Source organism: Mollisia scopiformis (genome assembly GCF_001500285.1).
Source record: "Mollisia scopiformis unplaced genomic scaffold LY89scaffold_3, whole genome shotgun sequence".
NCBI classification, from domain to species: domain Eukaryota; kingdom Fungi; phylum Ascomycota; class Leotiomycetes; order Helotiales; family Mollisiaceae; genus Mollisia; species Mollisia scopiformis.
In genome coordinates, this window is record NW_017263583.1 from 950,262 (window position 1) to 969,387 (window position 19,126).

Below are 19,126 nucleotides of genomic sequence, written 5' to 3' on the forward strand. Positions count from 1 at the left end.
ATATCTGGAAGAACTCGTTGTCGCATATCGCTAAGAACAGAATCCGGATCATCTTCTATTCTACCGATCGGGAATCGACAACGACCCCTTACTTTGTGCATCTGTTTCATTCCTGCTTCTCTCCTGTTCATCTGAAGAGCTGCGTGCTGCAGATTGTCCACCTCGACTCCAGTCCCCGAAGGCTACCAACATGACCAATGCCCTTTGACCGCAATCAGAGCTCTAGCCTAGCCCACCGAGCACTGCTCTTATAAGAGTCATTCCCAAACATTACATAGCCTCATACACCTGTCACACAGATGTCTTCCGCATTCAATACGGCCTCTACCTCTGTCGACGCTTTTCGCTCACAGGAATTCGATGACAGCTTGGGCCTGAACCACAACTATCTCCCCACCACCCCGTTCGATCCTCACAACCCTTCGCCCTTCAACCATTCACAAACTCTTAGCAACTCTGCTAGTCCTTCATATACTCCTGGCGAGTCTGAGTATAGCGACTATCAACCAAGCGAGTTCATCGAGGACCCTTTCTTTGGCGTCAACTTCGACGCTGGGGTACCCCGAGTAGACTCTATTCCACAAGACCCTATACTTGGCAACGTCGCATACCCTTCGAGCGACCTCAATCGTCCTCTGCCAGACCTTCCAGATTCCACGGAAGACAAAGCACCCACCTCTGCGACCTCCACGAGTTACCCTCTCAGTCCAGTCCACAGCAACATAGCAAATACTCCCTCTCCAAGGGTCGGTGCCAATGACATAAAAAGCAGGACAACTATATCACAGCACGAGCTGACGACCGACTTGCACAATTCACGCTTCCCAAACTTCAATCCACATACACAATCCGCTGTGCTGCAGTTGACTCCTGACAACAGCGGCAGTAGTCATACAAGTGCTGAAGGGTTTGAGCCCAGTGCTCTGTCACAAGTAGAGAATAGCCCAAGTGTTATGGCATCTCAGTGGGGAAATGCGCCGCAAGGCGGCCAATCAAGGAACTTCATGCAGTCGAGCGGGCAGTACCGCGGGACCAACTTCAATGATTTCGGTGGGCAACTTCCAAGCATTAAAAGCGAAGGCCTGGATAACAGCCAAATTTTGCGTAACGAAGACGGTACTTGGAGAACAAATGAGAGTGGACCACTTGGATTGAATCCCGACACTCGGAGAGACTTAGACGACGAGCCCATAGAGACTCTGGACGAGCAGACCGAAAGACTTCGGATTGCCAACAAAAATCGCGAAATTGAAGACTGGAAATCTCAAACTGGTGGTAGCAGTGATGTTGGAGACGAGCTGCCTAGTCGATCCTTCCTTCCTAGCAACGATCCCAATGACCAACGTGGACCTGTAGTAGACCGGCGAACATCAGAAGAGAAGAACAACAACATACCACCTGTGGAAGATGGCGTTAGTGTTCACGAAAATCAATTGATCGAAGGGCAAACATATTTCAACTTCAGCGACCCCAATGTCTCAGATGCCGATAGGAATCTTCTCATGAGCCAAGCTCGACTTTGGGATGATGCGCCAACATTCCCATATATTACTACAACTACATTTCAACCGGGAACCGCCAATGACGCTATCATGCGCTTCAACAGGCATTCCGATACCATGTCTATTGCTTCACGAGCCGCAACCTGGGGTACACGGCGACGTAGCGCCCCCAGTTTGGCAGACATCGAAGGTATTGCGGATGGTAGCTTCATCAAAAAATTGGCCATCACTAAACCTAAGGAAGAAACTCGACCTCGCCAAAACAGTCTTCTGGATACCTTAACCGGGGCTCTGAGCCGCCGAGGGAGTAACAGACAACTCAAGCGTTCACGCAGCTCTCAAAACATCCCAGAAGAGACTGAGGAGCCGCCGCATCCTCGACAAAATAGCCAGGGCAGCCTGACAGTGCCCAAACGAACATTGAGCTTCGGCCGAAAACCAACACCAAGCATCAATAATGCATTGGAAGCCATGGTTGGTACTATGGCCGGTCCTCTTGCTGGGACTGCACATACTCGGAACAACTCGATCAGTGGCGGTGTCACCTCTCCCAAAAGTCCCCACCTTGGCTTTCCAAGATCATTCATGCCTCGTCACAGGAGCAAGAGCGATCTTTCACAGGATAGAACTGCTCAAACAGGTCTGGTGGGCCTTCTTAGAACCCATGGAGGTCCACCTGTCGCTGTCCTGGCAGGTGGTTCAAACTCCGCCGCCCAACCTGAGGTGAAGAAGCCAGCCGTGCAACAGCCAGATCTTGAGGATGAGGATGAGGAAGACGACGACGCGGTTGATGATGGTGATATGAAAGTGGACTCTGATCAACAAGCAGAAGCCATTGTACCTAACTACGAAGGCTTCAAAGCTCACGTGCGACGACTGAACCCCGACATGGAGTCACGATTTAACTGGCTGGTGAGCAGAATTGCACATCAACAAGAAATTCGTTATAAGAATCTTCTTGAGCTGAGGGTTAAGCACTCCCAAGCCATCAATGCTCGTACATGCTCTGCTGGCCGTCATTGTCTGGCTTTAGGAGGATCTGTCACACTCACGGATGCCAAGGGTAACCCTCGGGAGCCTGCTTCGGGCAATCTACAACTAGTGACCGAATTCTCCGACAACGACTCAAATCCTGGAGAGGGTGCTCTTACAGACGAAACTTTTCCACAAGGTGTCCCTATGCCACCTACGCGAAATCTTCCAGCTGAATTCGAATGCCAATTGTGCTTCAAAGCAAAAAAGTTCCAAAAGCCATCAGACTGGACGAAGCATGTACACGAGGATGTACAGCCGTTTACCTGTACATATGATAAATGCAAGGAGCCAAAGTCGTTCAAGAGAAAGGCAGACTGGGTCCGTCACGAAAATGAGCGTCATCGTCACCTGGAATGGTGGGTCTGTCAAGTGGATGACTGCAGACATCCGTGCTATCGGAAAGACAACTTTCTCCAGCATCTTGTTCGCGAGCACAAGTTACCTGAACCAAAGCAGAAGACCAAAGCAGCAATCAAGAAAGCGCGCTTGACTGAGCCGGCTTGGATAATGTTGGAGAAGTGCCACCACGAAACAACGAACAGACCACAAGATGAGCCTTGCAAGTTTTGTGGAAAGCAATTCCCAACTTGGAAGAAGCTTACCGTGCATCTGGCCAAGCATATGGAACACCTCAGTCTCCCTATTCTCAAGCTGGTAGATGCCAGAAGTGTAGATGCAAACACGATTATCAGTCCGGTTGAGCAGATCCTCACTCCGATCACACCCGGCAGTGGGATTCCGAAGAACGAATTTTCTCCAAGCCCTCCTTTCCTTCACGGCATATCTCCCCACATGGCGAACCAGTATGGCCCAAGGGCTTTCGACCAACCGGCTTACTACCCCACAACTGGTCCTCCCTATGGCGTTCAAGCGCAAATGCAGCAGGATGCACATTACAACCCGAACATGTACAGCACTTATGCAGTTCAACCGATGACCCAGTCACGCGGGGGGTTCAATTCAATGGAATCCCACGGGCTCGGGCCTGGCGATCAATCTGGCGTATTTACAGGAATGAACACTGGTTACACACAGCCTAAAATGGAGCCCCAAGGCTTCGAACCCATGAACCAAGGCTTTACAAATCCCATCCCGAATCAACAATTCAATGTCCACCAAGTCACCGGATTTTCGGTGCCTCAGACATTTTCAACGGCACCTGCCGTATCAAGTTTCCAGGCTCCCAATATGCTGGGCATCGACACAGGATACTACGATACTGTGCCTGTCAATCCGGGTCAGAACTTCCAGCAGGTTCCGATGAGTCGGGCTCCAGGTAGTGCATCGTCATACGGCCATTCACCACAGCATGTGCCTTATTACCAGCCTCAATAACGATTTCTTTTTCTTCTATAAAATGTATTTTCGGGCATGGAGTTTGCGGCGCGAACAATTTTCTTTCTTTTCTATAGAGGTGGATCAGGGTTTTCATGACTGTCGATGATTTATAGATACCATGACGATATATGTCTACGTGCTTGTTTTCTTCTTTATATCATAGTAGCTGGGGTTTGGGGCGTCGAAGGATATGCGGATATGAATACAATCAACTACTACCTCTTGAACAGCTTAGCATGTCCCCGTTTCGATTTTCTATGATGTTTTGCCCTATTTGAGCATAGAGCGTACAACTCAAGGAAGTTGGCACGTTCTCGGATACTCGGAGCATTGCACGTCGGCGTCCCAGACTTGCCAGTGCAATTGAATGTCATATAGTTTTAACCTACTTTCATCTTCTCAGTGTAGATTCGAGTGTGCCAGTAGTGGTTGTATTAGGGCTGCAATCGATCTGATCTCTTCTTCTGCTTTCGTCATCTTCAGCTTTTCATGCTCAATCTCCACCGATGCGCACGCCAAGTCCTCGGTCTTCTTCTTCATCTGCTTCTTCCCGAAATCCTCGGCCTTAGGTGTTTTTGGGTCGAAGATCTTTTGTCCCGATAGTGCTGTTGACATGATCATCTCTCCCCTCGTCAAGTTGCTAAGCTCTCGTTCTGTCGCTGGTCTATATGATGCAAATTTGCCAGTGGATCGGTCTCTTGCAACAAGGGATAGCTCGCGAACTCCCACGGGACAAAGGCTTCGGAAGAGTTTATCGCAACATGCTGGACCGCCTCAAAAAGTCACCAAAAACAGAGCCGGTTACAACCTTTCACAACTTTCGATTGGACCCAAAGTCAAAACTTTTATTCTCCAGAAACCCAGACGGTCATGAGAGACTTTGTATCCCTGATAAATACAGACAGGCAGTCTTCGAGATAGCCCACGACCAAAGGGCCCACGTGGGAGCAAACCGTACATAGGACTTCTTGAGACAACACGTTTTCATGTGCCTTTGCGATAGTCTTTGCGATTTCTCCTCGGGCATTGACAGCATCGGGGTAGTCCATATGTATTTGATACTTGTCGTTGTACCGGAGCATGACACGCTTCCGGTCAGCTGGGCTTAAGATGTCATTGCCGTCTTTGTCTTTGAGCTGATGAAAAGGCCAGAATTCTCGATAGAGAATGCCACGATATGAGTATGCATAAGGTGCCGCATAATGACGTCTGTGCGCTCTGGACAAATCGTCCTTCATTCTATTGATCTTTGCAAGCTCGAGATTCTCGTCGACCGGTAGCCACTCTTCAGGTGGAACAAACTTGTCCTTTTCAGGGACTAGCACCTTCTTCGCCGCCTCTATCCTAGATGGAATATGCTTGAGGCCTTTATCTTGTTGAGCCTTCCATTGACGCTTGATGTCTCTCCCGATAATGTCATCAGGCTCTTGGAGGACACTCTGACTCGGGTTTGCCTCACCGTTTTTCTCGACAAGAGTGAACGATCGCTTGTTCTTGCTGAAAACCTTTTCGAGGCGAACAGGTTCGCCGTCGGAGTCTACCCCCTGCCAACTGAAGTCCCTATACTCGGCGTCATCCTTACCGATGGCATCTGAGGGTCGACTTTGCTCGCTCCCCTCTCCCTGCATCGCTGGGGGACTCTTTTGAACAGGCTTCTCCACTGTATTGTCAGGAGAGGACAATTACATTGCTGTTGTGACATGGGTTTTCTCGGTTGTTGCTTTTCCGGTTGGTTCTCGTCGTACTGGTGACTTTTTCCCTTTGCCTTGCTTTGCAAGGTTTTCGTCTTCTTGTGCTTTCGCACCTTCGGCTTGGGATTCTTCGCAGCTTTGACGGCTTTCTTCTCTTTCAATTTCTCCTCACGTTCGGCCGATAGCACCAATTTCTTTGACTTCGTCTCGTTGTTCCACCAATCCGGCTGCACTCCCAAGCAAGGATCCTGCCACCGAACATCATCTACTGAGTCCTCAGCAGCCTCTCACGCATCCTTGATCTTCTTTTCAATTTTGTTTCTCCGGTCCTTCTTCATGTACCATCACAGCAACCCCTTGAAGCTCTCAATGATTGTCGCGAATTTGAACAGGAGCACCGTCTGCTGCTGTGACAGGACCCCGCTGTCATGTAACTGGCGACGATGGCGTTCTCTTTTCCTATGAGCGAGTGATGCGTACTCCCATGTATCTTCCTTGAACAATGTCGATTTCCTGTTAAACTTCTCTCTTCCCGCAGCATGGTTGTATAATCTAATGCTATGAGCGATCTTCCAGGCATCCAACTTGATTCTCCACATGAGAGTACGCACCGTATCGTCATCGAACTTGTCCTTCCCTAGTGTGTTGGGTTCAGCCGCTGCGGATGTCGACGATGAACGAGGGTTCATGAAAGTGTCCAAAATCTCGCTTTCATTCTGCATGTTGTCACTGTCCTTTTTGTGGTCATCCAGGTCCTCGAAGCCCATGTCTGATGGCTCATCGCCATCCGTGTCAGGATTAGATGAATCCAAGTCCACGGGATTCGTCTGCTCAGCCGGAGTACGTGCCGTGATGTTCTGCTCCTCATTTCCATCGCCATAGAAGTCGTTGTTCGAGTCGTTCGTTTCACCGTTTGAGAATGGAGGGGGTCGTCGTCCATGAGGCTCTGGGGAAACATGTCCTTGAACTCTACGTTCTCTTTCTGCTCGCCCATGGAACTCATCTTCGGTTCATGAAAGTGACGTGATAACGCCGTTTGCTTTGTTGTTTCCTTGCCCTCGCCGTCCTCTCTGTTGCACACTCGTATCTCCACTGCTTCAGGCTGTTCGTAGTCCTGCTGTTCGGTTATTTCAGGTTCGCGATAGTTCGAATGGAGTTCGCGTTCTTCTCACGTTTCGAAGATTGTACGTCACCGATACCAGACTTGCCAGTGCAGTCGAACATCCTATGGTTTTGGCCTACTTTCGTCTTCTCGGCCTGGACTGAATCAATGTAGAAGGTGCCTCACACAAAGGTTCGTCATCGCTGGACATTGGGCCGAGCGTGGGTAAGGTTTGTCCCCCAACTTGGGAACAGACTAGCCTTCCTCGTTGTCCTTATTTCGTCCTCCAATGACAATAATACTTCAAGATCTCCTTACTCAGTAGCTTCCGAGTACTAGTCTAAAATGAATAAAGAGGCGCGCTAATCTTTCTCTGATCTTTTTGTTTGTGTTGACATCATTTCAGTCCTTTGCTTCCTTTGGCCACACTTTCGTTGAATTTTCAGTCCCCGCAATTGATAGTTTATTTCACAAGCAAGCATAATGAAGGGGGTTCTTCTTCGCAGTGCCTGGCCGAGATTGCGACTCGCAGGTGGGAGATGAATTCTATTCCGGATGACGGCACTCCCCGCTAGTACGAACGTTAGAACCCATTTTGCCATGTTTCAAAACCGACTTCCCCATCACGAACATTCCGGTACATGACGTGTAGCGCTTGAGAGGTCAGCCTTACCCGTTACTGGGATAATGACAAGTGGTACTACACGAATTTTGGTCAAGTGTATCCATCAGGAGTCAGGCCAAGTGTTCCAATTGGTTGTACAGAAGAACTTGTTCTTTTAGTGTTTGAGCCTCATCGTACCAGGCACTGAAAGTATTTACATCGTCATCAAGTGCTTCAACATCAATCCACGTTCCAATGAACATCATGCTCATTGGATAAATAGCCCGAGAAATGTGTCGCTTGACCTGTGACGATGTACGTTCTTCACGAGTTGTATTACCAAATGGCTTCTAATCAACGTTTTCGCCGGATAGATGTCAATACACTCGAGGCTCGACATCACAGCCCCATGATCATGCACAATGATCCAAGGCCCCTAAGTACGGCACAAGTTCAGACTCCCTCGCTTGTTTGTTGTTGGAAAAGCGAAATGATTGAACCCTTCGAAAATTGGAGCAAAGAGAACTTAACTCCGCTAATTCTTTAAGTCACTTATCTATATCACGTCTTACCTACTGGAACGAAGCATAGGAACGTTGACAGAACCTCAATTCGGAGCGGAAACATCTTACTTCCCCCAGATATAAGATCTCAAGTAGTTCTTGAACCGCGGGGCAGCGCGCTCCTCCCCAGGCTTCGGGGAACCAGACGAAGGGCTTATGACGTGCAGATCAGGGTCCACCAGTGGTCATCCAAGAACTGAAATGATAGGCTCAGCTCAATAGTTCGGAAGTTGCCGTGAAAGTGTATCTAGGACTATGCTCTGATGGGCGGGAGTAGGGGTGGTTAGTCCTCACCTCGGTACTGCTAAATCTGTCCCCGGCTTTTGAATTTCGTCACTGTAACTATGTTGTTCTGGTATCATGAACGTCAAGTGACCGGCTTACAAGTCAACAGTACTAGTTCATGACATAAAAGTCTCCCAGTCTTCCTGCTTTCCTTTCTCAATTCTGCACGCATTTTTGTATCGATATCCATAATTTACTACATTCAATACAAGCACTCAAGTTTCAGCAAGATGAGATTCATCAAGAGGAAAGACCAAACACCCAAAGACTCTTCGGAGACTAAACTGAAAATCAAGACTATTGCAATATGTGCCTTTCCAGCAGCTGGAGGAATCCTCTTCGGCTACGATTCTGGCTGGATTGCTGGTATCCTCGCCATGGATCAGTTCAAAAAAGATTTTGGCAAACCTTCCGTCGACAAGCTGGCATACATGGGATTACTCTACTCCTCCACGGATAAGTCCCTCATAACCTCAATGCTGTCGGCAGGTACATTCTTTGGAGCTCTTTCCGCGGGATACATTGCAGATCGCATTGGACGCAAAAACAACATTATCCTCGGCTGCGCCATCTATGGAATTGGAGTAGTCCTTGAGATGATTCCTCACGGCAGCGTTCCTTTGCTGACCGTGGGCCGTACTGTTGCTGGCTTGGGAGTCGGCCTCGTCTCAGCAACCACAATCACCTATGCCAGCGAGATCACCCCTAAACAGATTAGAGGCTCTGTGGTCGGCGGTTACCAGCTCAACATCACGATCGGCATTCTCGTCGCAGCTGCTATCAATATTGCGACTCAACGTTTGCATAGTACGGCAGCATACCGTATCCCCATTGCACTTCAATTTCTGTGGGCGTTGATTCTTGGAATCGGCTTGCTATTCATGCCAGAATCGCCAAGATATCTGGTTATGAAGGACCGAAAGGCGGATGCGAAGAAGGCTCTGTCGACGATTTGGGGCGAGCCTGAGACTTCGGACATGGTCGAGAACGAATATAAGCTCATCGAGGACTCCTATACGGCTGAGCGAGATTCGGGCGCAGCTAAGGCCACTATCCTCGACTGCTTCCGCGGTGGATGTAAGAGTGGCAGCAATCTACACAGGACTTTCATCGGTATCTCGATACAGATGTTTCAGCAGCTGAGTAAGTCCTAACCCCAATGCCTTGCAAGGACTTGGCTAATATTAGAAAAGCTGGTGTCAATTTCATATTCTACTACGGCACCACTTTCTTCCAAAGAGCAGGCATCCAAAATGCTTTCGTGGTTTCTATCATCACCGCTTCTGGTAATTCACCTCCCCTTGAGTACGGACCTCTATCCAGATATTGTCTCTAACACAACCCAGTAAACGTCGTATCAACACCCATCGCTCTCTGGGCCATCGAATGGTTCGGCCGTCGTCCACTCCTCATATGGGGCGCTTTAGGAATGTGTATCTGTCAATTCATCGTTGCCATCGTCGGAACCATCGAACCCGATTCCGAAGCCGCCCAAAAGACGCTCATAACCTTCGTCTCCTTCTTCATCTTCTTCTTTGCCTCCACATGGGGGCCCGTCGCATGGACGGTCTGCGGAGAAATGTACCCACAGAAAACACGAAGCCAGAGTACCGCTGTAGCGACGGCCAGCAACTGGCTGTTCAATTTCGTGATTGGCTTCGTGGCGCCGTATTTGGTAGACGAGGATAAGGCGGATCTGGGGGCGAAGATTTTCTTTATTTTTGGGGGGTGTGATGTTTTGTGTTTTTTGTATGCGTTTTTTGGGATCTATGAGACGAAGGGGTTGAGTTTGGAGGACGTGGATCGGATGATGAAAGAGACGAGTGCAAGGCACAGTGCGGAGTGGAATAAATGGAGGAGGGCCATTGGGGAGAAAGGTGATGGATCGTCAGACAAAGCAGACCTAACGGAAGCTGAGGATGCAGGAGCTTCCCCATCTTCGGTAGAACAGCAGGTGTAGATCTTGATTTTGGTTTGCTTGGTCTAGATAGATATGCTGCAGGGATATTGCAATGATACCATAGAAATAAATTCTTTGTTCAACCTCCCACGTTCGTCCGTCTTACTCAAATCATGGCACTTGACGACCCCACGATTCGCGAGTGCCGGCAGAACGTCTCAACGTTAAAATCTCACCTGGCTTCCTACTCGTTACATTATTAAATATCTGACTACGTATAAGTAAGCGAGGTCGAACTTTGACTGCATATCTGCCTACGAAAGTGCTTACTTTTCCATGCAAGCTCGCAGATTGACTCACACGGTCAATAATGTTGCGATGAGGAGATATGTCTCATCTCTAGTCATTATTTGTCATTTTCGAAGCATCCATAAATGCTTATTGGAAGCGCATGGGGCCATTTGTTTCGGATGAGAGCAGTTGAATTGAGTCTACCTATTTGACATGGACAACATGACTTCAGCGAAAAAGGATGAGAGAGTCTACATGCGTGATGGGAAGTTCACTCCAGAGTTCGATGCATTCGTGAAGGAGAAACTCGACAAATGGCATGTTCCTGGGATGTCTATTGCTGTCATCCAAGGGGATGATGTTTGTGCGAAGGTAAGTCTCACGAGGCAAAATGTGAAAGTCGAGATTTATTAATTGTATGTAGGGTTACGGATTCGCCAGATTACCTGATGAGCCTGTGAGACCAGAAACGCTGTTCAATTGTGCGAGCATGACGAAAGCATTTACTGCTACTGCTACTTCCCTTTTAGTAGATGACAAGAATCATCCGGATGTGAAATGGGACACGCCAATGTCCCATCTTATCGGGGATGATTTCGTTCTTTCTGATGGTCGATACACGGCCGAGGTGACCATTGAAGATATGCTCTCTCATCGAAGTGGTTTACCTGAGTACATTGAATGTCCCACCTGCACTGATAACCATACTGACACACTTCAGCTGTGACGACGCATGCTACGGAATCTACGCAAAGAACCCAGACAACACCAAGTCCATCGTCCGAAAACTGCGTCACATTCCCCTCGTCTCACCTCTACGAACGACGTATAACTACTGCAACGTAGGCTACACAGTCGTTGCTCACATGATCGAACGTCTCACTGGCCAATGGTTCGGCGATTTCCTCCGAGAAAAGATCTGGGAACCTCTCGGGATGAAAAACACCTACTACGGCCTCGACGATCTCCGGAAACGTCGAGGAACAGACGATCTCGCGAAGTCGTATCGATGGGATAAAATTGAGGAGAAGAACGAAGAAATGCCTTGGTGCGATCAACCAGAGGGAAGTGGCTGCGGAGAAGTGTTCAGTAATGTGCTTGATTATGCCGCATTCCTAAAATGCATGATGAAGAAATCGGGTCCGATATCAGAGGAAGGACATAAAGAACTTGTGGCACCAAGGATCATCACGAGTCCGGGAGAAGAGCCGATGCCGTTTATGGCTCATCGGTTGTACGCTCTGGGATGGGAGATTGAGAATTTTCACGGAGAGAGGACGGTTGGGCATGATGGTGCTGTGACCGGGTTCGCGTGTAAGATGTTGTATATCCCGCGCTTGAATTGGGGTATGGTAGCGTTTGGCAATAAGGATTTCGCTAATGATGCTATTGATGGGATTGCGTGGGGTCTTGTGGATGATCTGATGGGGATTCCGGAGGAGCAGAGGTTCGATTGGGATGAAGATGCGCAGAGGATTTGGGACAAGTATGAGCCGAAGACGAGAGAACAGCTCTTTCCCAAGATTCCAGATCCGCCAATTCCTCTCTCGAGGCCTTTGTCTGAGTATGCTGGGGTATACAATCATCCTGGGTTCGGAGACATGGTTGTTGAGCTCAAAGATGGCAAGTTGCAGGTCGATGCCACGGATCGTACATGGAGGTTTATGCATTATCTCGATCATGTTTCCGGCGATTTCTTCTTTGTGGACAGGGTTGAGGTACCCTCGAAGGAGACGGGAACTGGGAAAGCTCAGTTTAGGATCAATGCTGATGGTAGAGTGATAGCTTTCGGGATGGATCTCATTGCTGGAATGGAAGATGAGAAAGAGCCGATTTGGTTTGAACGAGGAGATTTACATGAAGGCAAGGACGAGGGAGGAAGTGGGTGAACATAGAGCTAGAAGAACAATCCAAATATTTTGCCAGAGACTTCCTATTCGTACCTATGAATGAGAATCGATGGTTATTGTGTTGATCAAAGTCCCTTGAAGCCGACGCCAAGAGGCAAGTAAGCTCGAGTGTAGTATTTTGAGTCCACATTAGAAAGGGAATATCTCTGAAGACATCGAGTTAAGAGTGACATCGCAAGTAAGCTCTTCTTTCACCTTTGTTTCCACGCAAGCATCTCAGCCTTATGTCCGCTCGAAAGCTCCCTCGCTAGCCGATCCACTATCCTCAATTGGGCAAACACGCTTAGAGGTGTATAAAGTTAAATAAGCGAAATTTGTGTTCACAGGGTTTATAAGCTTTCTAGGCTACTATGCGGTAGGTATATATATATTTATATGTGGTTGCGGCCTACTCGTACCTGGCTATTAGGAGCGGCATAAACTCGAGTTGTAATTTAATCAGTTCGCCTGGTTTTATAAGGGTCCTTCGGGGCCCCCAATTTTAGATACTTTTTTCTATGATATTGTTTTTAGAATAGTCAAGGGTGGAAATTTTTTTTTTGGATGAATTCACTCCTGCGGGTACAAGTCTATTGCTTGTGTGATCACTTTTCAAGTTGTGATTTTTCAATTGCGTGATGGTTATGAACGCCTAGCTAAGTGATGAGAGGGAATGCCAGAGGTCAAATGGCAAGAGCTTTGGAACAGCTCTTAGCATCAGATGCTTCATTTTTTTGATGAAAAACGAGTTGAGTTGACCTAAGAGTGTGCTTACTCCAAAAGTAAAAAGTAACTCAAATCACATACAGAGGAGCTTCTCATTTCAACACGAGATGAAATGCGATGGAGGGGGTAGCACTTCACGTGACGAAGTACCTTTATCCGAAACTGAAAGCCGAGCATCTCCGAGACTTTGTTTTGATCCTTCTTATCCGGTTGGTCCTGTCGTAAGAATCATGTTGGCTTTGCGATAATATCTTGTGTATAGATAGTCTTTCTTTCTTGTACCCCACATTCGCATTCCGCTTGGGTTGATTTTATCTTGTCCTTGTAACGTTGTGCGCACCTCATGATCTCGAATTGCGATTTGTCATGACAACAGTATTGACAAGACTCCTAGGGGAGCCAGTCCACAATGTCGGTCTCATTGTTGGAACTTCAGTCATTGCCACTATTACGGTTTTGAGTCTGAGTAAGCTCGCATTTTCACGCAGCCTTCCCCAGAAAATCATTCCCAGCCCGAGAGAAACCCAACTCCCAAGACTCTCTAAAGAGGAACAAGAAGCCTTGCCTTATCCACCGGACGCCTTTCCCGGCGCCAGGGATGCTGTCAGCCCTGTAAGTTCCACAAAACCAAGGCTCGAGCCCTTACTGATTGTCGAAAGTACGGCACCATCAGGGTCTACGAATGGGGACCAGAAACCGGCAGGAAGGTACTCCTGATCCACGGCATTAGCACACCTTGTGTGGCTTTGGGTGGAATTGCTCGTGGGTTGGTGGAGAAAGGATGCAGAGTCATGCTGTTCGATCTTTGGGGAAGAGGTTACAGCGACATGATCGATCTCCCTCTTGACTCTCGTCTATATACCACCGAAATCTTATTGGCCATTACTTCCTCTTCATTGCCCTGGACTCCTGGTGGATTCAGCCTCGTTGGATACTCACTCGGTGGCGGAGTAGCTGCTGATTTTGCGAGCTATTTTCCAGCAATGGTGAATTCACTTGTGCTTCTCGCTCCAGCAGGATTGGTTAGGCCATACCACTATTCGTGGGCAACTAGAGCCGCATACAAGAATCCTCTTCCAGACTCCTTCTTGGAGTGGTTGACGAAGCGTCGTATGGGAGGTGGAAGCACATACAAACCGATGACAAAGACAGGCGACCAGGACCATCCGACAACTGGCGAGGAATTAAAAGGAAATCGAGACTATAAGTTCGAGAGTGCTGTCTTGACAACGAACAACTCAAAGTCTGATGTCACCGTTGCAGATGTGGTACAATGGCAGATCAATAATCATGAAGGCTTTATCAAGAGCTTTATGAGCTCTGTCAGGCATGCGAGCATCGAGGAGAAGCATGAGACATGGACGAAGCTTAGTACCAGGAAGGATAAAGTTCTCATTATCGTAGGTTCAACAGATCCCGTCATCATTGCGAAGGAGCTGCATGAGGATGCTGGGAGTACGATTGGCTACGATAATCTAGAGTGGAGAGAAATCGACAGTGGCCACGAATTCCCTGTCTCCAAAGGAGACGAAACAGTCGCAGTCATCAGTGAAGTCTGGGGTTTATAGAAAGCTGTTGGGAAGTGTTCTGAATACAGGCTGGAAGAACGTTTTCATGGACTGGTCTGAAAGACTCGAGCTTTTCACTGTTTTTTGTCTCACTCAGCTGTAATCTGAATACAAAGATTCCTAGCACGATCATAAACGTTTCCTATCTCATGGAGCCTCTCTCTGTCTGATTTGCTTTCCGCTGTGTGATTGAGTCGAATGCACGCGCGATAAGCTTGTCCATTTGACTTTCATCTCTCACAATTGAATTCGCAAAATGTCTGATTACGCATTGGTGATTAAGGTCTCATGTTTTCATCATGGTAGTTTATTATTGGTATTGTAGGTCTGACATACTGTCGCTCGTCATTCGCGTATGTAACGTCCGTAACCTTCGCCCCGAACGAACTCGGTCCCAAAGTTCGAAGCGGCCCCAACTTAAGGTGCAGTTCTGGCAGCTGACCACTTTGTCTAGTTCTATTGTGTTTTAGTTCACTTTAGCTGCTTTCTCTCAATGTTTACGCGCGCAGACTGTTCAACTTTTTCTTTCCTCTTACACATCAAACTCATTCCACTCAAAGACAATTTACAGAGCTCGAAAATCAGAATATTGAACTTTCAGTCATATTCTATAACACTCGAAAAAGTCTACTCAAAGGGGAATCATTCATACAATTCTACCAGTCAAGATGGCGACTCCAATCGAGATGGACGACATTGCAATCACCATGGACATCGAAGTTCTCATGTCCAAACTCACTGTTCTCGAGAGGACCTTAAGCAACCAATCCCAAATCGAATCGGAATTCGAGGATAATGATTCAATCACCACAATCTCTTCAGATGACTTCAACGACCGAAGCATGGACATTCGAGACGCTCGACTTGCCAACTCTATTCTGTCCCTGGACGAAGACATCCCAGAACATATCGATGCAAGCATCAAAGAACTTCTCACAACACACAACAACACCACTGGAGCTTTGGGCTACATGGAATTCATCGTCACCGAAGAGTACCTCGAATACAAACACAGCATTGCAGCCAAAAAAGCCACCGAGAAGAAACTTCCTCGATCAAAGGGACGACGATCTTCACAAAAACAGTCAACAGCAGTCACAGTCACCGAAGTGGACTGAATCATTCAGAACAACTGAATGTACATCAACAAGACGATGATGCTGCTTCCCACGCATCTGCTCGACCTCATCACGGCACTCTCTGCCTCACAAGAAACCCAAAAACCAAATGTGCGTGCTTTCCAATAGACTAAGGTCTGAGCCCTCTGACTCAGTTCTTAAGGCCACGATACCATCATTGGAATATCTACGAGAATGTTCCATGGCATCTCAAAACGGACTCGGTCCCAAGAAACAACCACGTCAAGTCAACACGAAGCGAAACTCAAAATCGAGCTAGCAAAGGAGTCAAACGCACACGGCAAATGGATGAAGTACCAGACCACAAAAAACCAGTAAGTCTTTTTCTACAGAGATTAACATTGCCTGGGCTTTACTTACACAGAGAAAAGTCAAACGCAATATTCGCGTAAATAAGGGGCTGCACTGGACACAACCCAACCACCAATGGAGCTTCAAATCGGCCTGCAATCAAAAAAGTACGTCTTGAGACTCGGATCTGAAGTTGATAATCTAACACGAGAAAGACAAAAAGTACCACCAGGCCTAAACATTCAACCACCACGCCATTGAAATCACTCAGGGCATGATGCAAACAACATCCTATGTCGGCAACCGAGTCGAACACCTCCTGGAGACGTCCAAAAGCCATACCACCAAAAAGCATCTGACACAACAACGAGATACAAGAGCTAAACGGACACTCGTTCACCAGAAATCCTTCAAAAAAAAAACATGAAAGACTCGGAGCAAAAAACAACAAACGGAATCGTCGATGATTCTGGAAAGCTACGAGTCAAAGACTTCAGAGTTCGGGTTCGACACCACGACGACAAAGATCAGAATACTACAAATCATGATGCAAGAAGGAAAGAGAGGAAATAAGTCAATGTGATCAGACAGGATCGGAGAAAGAGTAAATCTGGGCATGTATCAACTGCAGGTACTCTTTTGTCCTCTCCCTCATCAATAGGGGAGAGGTTTTAATGAGGCCTGATTTCAACCACCAAACATGAACTTGAAACTCCTCGTGAAACCATGATATCTATCCCCTCAAGCAGCCATCTCCTCTTCACTCACAAAATCACTTAAAAACTAAAAGTGATCAGCCCTCCCAGAAAGGAGCTCGCTTAACACCCCTGCCCTCACGCGCACCAATTCACGCGTCCACCAACGCGTCTCTCTCCCTTCCTTCCTCCTTCACCGCACCTTTCTCCCAACGTCAAACAATCCCAATGTCCGCAACCTCACCACCACACTCCCCCCTCCCCAAACGTCAAAAACCCAACCCCACCCCCGACTCCCCCTCAATCACCACAACAATGGCAACCGAACCCCCCGCCGCCGTAACGAAAATCTCCACCCACCCACCCCTCCTGATCAAGAAACTGAGCGAGAAAGCCAAGCTGCCCACGCGCGGCAGCGCCTTCGCGGCCGGATATGACATCTATGCTAGTAAAGACACGGTTGTGCCTGCGCGGGGAAAGGTGCTTGTGGATACGGATCTGAGTATGGCTGTTCCGGACGGGACGTGTGCGTTTGCCCTTTCCCCTTCGCTTTCTCTTTCCGTTCCCTGTCTTTTTGTGATGCAAGCTGATGCAAAAGGGGGAGAATAGATGGACGAATTGCGCCGCGGTCAGGATTGGCGTCGAAGCATATGATTGATACGGGAGCGGGGGTCATCGACGCGGATTATCGGGGCCAGGTCAAGGTGCTGTTGTTTAATCATGGGGAGAAGGATTTTGAGGTTAAGGAGGGGGATCGGGTTGCGCAGTTGGTGTTGGAGAGGATTTATACGCCGGAGGTGGTTGAGGTGGAGGAGTTGGAGGAGAGTGTTAGGGGGGCTGGGGGGTTTGGGAGTACGGGTTAGATGGATGATAGATGGTGGGTGGGATCTGGAGTTTATGGTGGAATGGGATGAAGGGAAAGAATAGATGTGCTATGATCTGAATGCTATCAGACGTCTGTCTACATGCATGCTTGACATTCTATACTCTGAACGCCGCCGTTGCTTATTCTGGCTTTGTATATCCCATCTATACCGTCTCGGCTCTAAACTTAACATCAGGATCTTTCAACGCTTTCAAATTCCTCACAAGTCTAACTTCCGCAGCTTTCGACTTCACCAACCTCAACTTCTTCTCATCACTCATCGCATCCCTCCCTCCGACCTGCTTACTATATCTCTCTAACTCCGCATCTCTACTTTCTTTCGTCTTCGTCAAAACCTCGTGCATACTCGCCAACACCTTCTCCGTAGCTTTCGCAAGCGGTAATTCCGTAGCCTCTACTTCATCACCGCTCACCCACGCCGCCGTCGCCATCAAACCCGGAACATTAGTAACCGCTTCCCGAAACCGCACCAGCATCAACGCTGCAAACATGTCTCCTGTCCCACTAAAGAAGCAATCGATAGCCGGTATCTTGATCCCAAAGATCCTCGGCTTCGCCCCCGTCGTGAACGTCGATCCTACCACGGACAGCGAAGGCGTAGCACCATGCGTCGGAAACGCTATCGACGTGATGAGGATATGTGGGATTCTATACTTTCCATGCAGCGTCGTAATGGCCTCTTTCAACGAGTCCATATCCACAATCTTGACTCCGGATAACGTCCTATGTTCCACTAATCAGCTTTCCCCGTCCCACTCAAGAGGAAGAAGAAGAAAACATACTCCGCCTCGAACTGATTCGGCAGAATCAGATCCGCATCCTTGACCAGCCCCTTATAAGCAGGCACTACATCCTCCGCAACGTACAATTTCCCATTATCCCCCATGACGGGATCGAGGACCCAGAAGAAACTGCCCGGTTTCATGGTAGCTTTGTATTTGAGATCGCGGCCGATGGTGCCCACGGCCTCGACGGAGGCAGCGCCGGGTAGGTAGCCCGAGAGCATCATCTGGAAATCGTCGAGGTAGGAATCTTTCAGGCCTTGGTAGAGGTCTGTTATCTCTTGGGCGGTGGCGCGGGTTCCTTTTGCTTGGCCGTAGCCTAGATGGTTGCCTGTTTTGTTTCTTCTTGTTAGAATTTGCGTGACGTGAAGTATTTGGGGGAGACAGGAAGGGCGTATTACTGAACTGAACGGTGTTGAGAGCTGCTACTTCGCAGCCCAGTGATTGCATGACGAAGGTCGCCATTGTGTTCCCGACGTATCTTTAGAGCTTAGTCGTTGAGGTTTGGGAGGGGGGTTCTTGAGCGGCAGACTCACCCGTAGACAACCTTCAGTAGAATGTCAGTCTGGTCCTAGCAATTGCTTCAGTAGTTTGTGTCCTACATGACTGGCGACTGCAAGCACGCGAGTCTCGGGCACAGGAAATTCTGAGTCTGACATGATTCTCGTTGGAGGGATCGAGTCGCAGATGAAATATTCAGGTAGGGAACGTAGATTGAGCTCAAAGCACAAAGGAAATGGGGAGAAGGAGTCACAAGAACCACTTGGTGAGTCGCATGCTCGGTCGGACGAAATCTTATCTCAGGAATGGCTCTCAAGGTGGGGTTGATCATTCCCGAA

At 48.3% G+C, this 19,126-nt stretch overlaps 7 protein-coding genes across 7 annotated transcripts; 6 read left to right on the forward strand and 1 right to left on the reverse strand.

Moving 5' to 3' along the window:
* Positions 1–299: 299 nt before the first annotated feature.
* Positions 300–3,392, forward strand: LY89DRAFT_547333 (uncharacterized protein; the record flags this gene model as incomplete). The annotated part of the gene is made up of 2 exons (XM_018208261.1): positions 300–2,196; positions 2,239–3,392. Coding segments are annotated over 2 exons (3,051 nt in total), but the record flags the coding sequence as incomplete, so codon positions are not given.
* A 4,958-nt stretch (positions 3,393–8,350) lies between these two features.
* LY89DRAFT_704253 (MFS sugar transporter-like protein) lies at positions 8,351–10,102 on the forward strand (the record flags this gene model as incomplete). Its single annotated transcript, XM_018217367.1, has 3 exons — positions 8,351–9,263; positions 9,314–9,406; positions 9,467–10,102. The coding sequence occupies 3 exons, from the start codon at positions 8,351–8,353 to the stop codon at positions 10,078–10,080; spliced, it is 1,620 nt and encodes a 539-aa protein (XP_018076924.1). The 3' UTR covers positions 10,081–10,102.
* A 464-nt stretch (positions 10,103–10,566) lies between these two features.
* Positions 10,567–12,200, forward strand: LY89DRAFT_575826 (penicillin-binding protein; the record flags this gene model as incomplete). Its single annotated transcript, XM_018208811.1, has 3 exons — positions 10,567–10,683; positions 10,736–10,983; positions 11,033–12,200. The coding sequence occupies 3 exons, from the start codon at positions 10,567–10,569 to the stop codon at positions 12,198–12,200; spliced, it is 1,533 nt and encodes a 510-aa protein (XP_018076925.1).
* A 938-nt stretch (positions 12,201–13,138) lies between these two features.
* LY89DRAFT_636725 (alpha/beta-hydrolase) lies at positions 13,139–14,651 on the forward strand. The gene is made up of 2 exons (XM_018211496.1): positions 13,139–13,538; positions 13,586–14,651. The coding sequence occupies exons 1-2, from the start codon at positions 13,293–13,295 to the stop codon at positions 14,492–14,494; spliced, it is 1,155 nt and encodes a 384-aa protein (XP_018076926.1). The 5' UTR covers positions 13,139–13,292; the 3' UTR covers positions 14,495–14,651.
* A 369-nt stretch (positions 14,652–15,020) lies between these two features.
* On the forward strand, positions 15,021–15,612 carry LY89DRAFT_762900 (uncharacterized protein; the record flags this gene model as incomplete). Its single annotated transcript, XM_018221583.1, has 1 exon — positions 15,021–15,612. The coding sequence occupies exon 1, from the start codon at positions 15,163–15,165 to the stop codon at positions 15,610–15,612; it is 450 nt and encodes a 149-aa protein (XP_018076927.1). The 5' UTR covers positions 15,021–15,162.
* A 1,322-nt stretch (positions 15,613–16,934) lies between these two features.
* LY89DRAFT_574655 (putative Deoxyuridine 5'-triphosphate nucleotidohydrolase) lies at positions 16,935–17,482 on the forward strand (the record flags this gene model as incomplete). The annotated part of the gene is made up of 2 exons (XM_018208751.1): positions 16,935–17,145; positions 17,229–17,482. The coding sequence occupies 2 exons, from the start codon at positions 16,935–16,937 to the stop codon at positions 17,480–17,482; spliced, it is 465 nt and encodes a 154-aa protein (XP_018076928.1).
* A 39-nt stretch (positions 17,483–17,521) lies between these two features.
* On the reverse strand, positions 17,522–19,014 carry LY89DRAFT_607272 (Ribokinase-like protein). Its single transcript, XM_018210450.1, has 4 exons — positions 18,824–19,014; positions 18,689–18,768; positions 18,288–18,618; positions 17,522–18,228 (listed from the first exon to the last, which is right to left on the reverse strand). The coding sequence occupies exons 2-4, from the start codon at positions 18,750–18,752 to the stop codon at positions 17,649–17,651; spliced, it is 975 nt and encodes a 324-aa protein (XP_018076929.1). The 5' UTR covers positions 18,753–18,768; positions 18,824–19,014; the 3' UTR covers positions 17,522–17,648.
* Positions 19,015–19,126: the final 112 nt, after the last annotated feature.

Excerpts from the sequence above, each read along its gene's own strand:
- LY89DRAFT_636725 (XM_018211496.1), top strand. The coding sequence starts at position 13,293 with ATGACAACAGTATTGACAAGACTCCTAGGGGAGCCAGTCCACAATGTC. Across the intron at positions 13,539-13,585 it reads CCAGGGATGCTGTCAGCCCT|TACGGCACCATCAGGGTCTA; the intron begins GTAAGTTCCACA and ends GATTGTCGAAAG.
- LY89DRAFT_607272 (XM_018210450.1), bottom strand. The coding sequence starts at position 18,752 with ATGGCGACCTTCGTCATGCAATCACTGGGCTGCGAAGTAGCAGCTCTC. Across the intron at positions 18,619-18,688 it reads TCTCAACACCGTTCAGTTCA|GCAACCATCTAGGCTACGGC; the intron begins GTAATACGCCCT and ends GAAACAAAACAG. Across the intron at positions 18,229-18,287 it reads CCGAATCAGTTCGAGGCGGA|GACGTTATCCGGAGTCAAGA; the intron begins GTATGTTTTCTT and ends AGTGGAACATAG.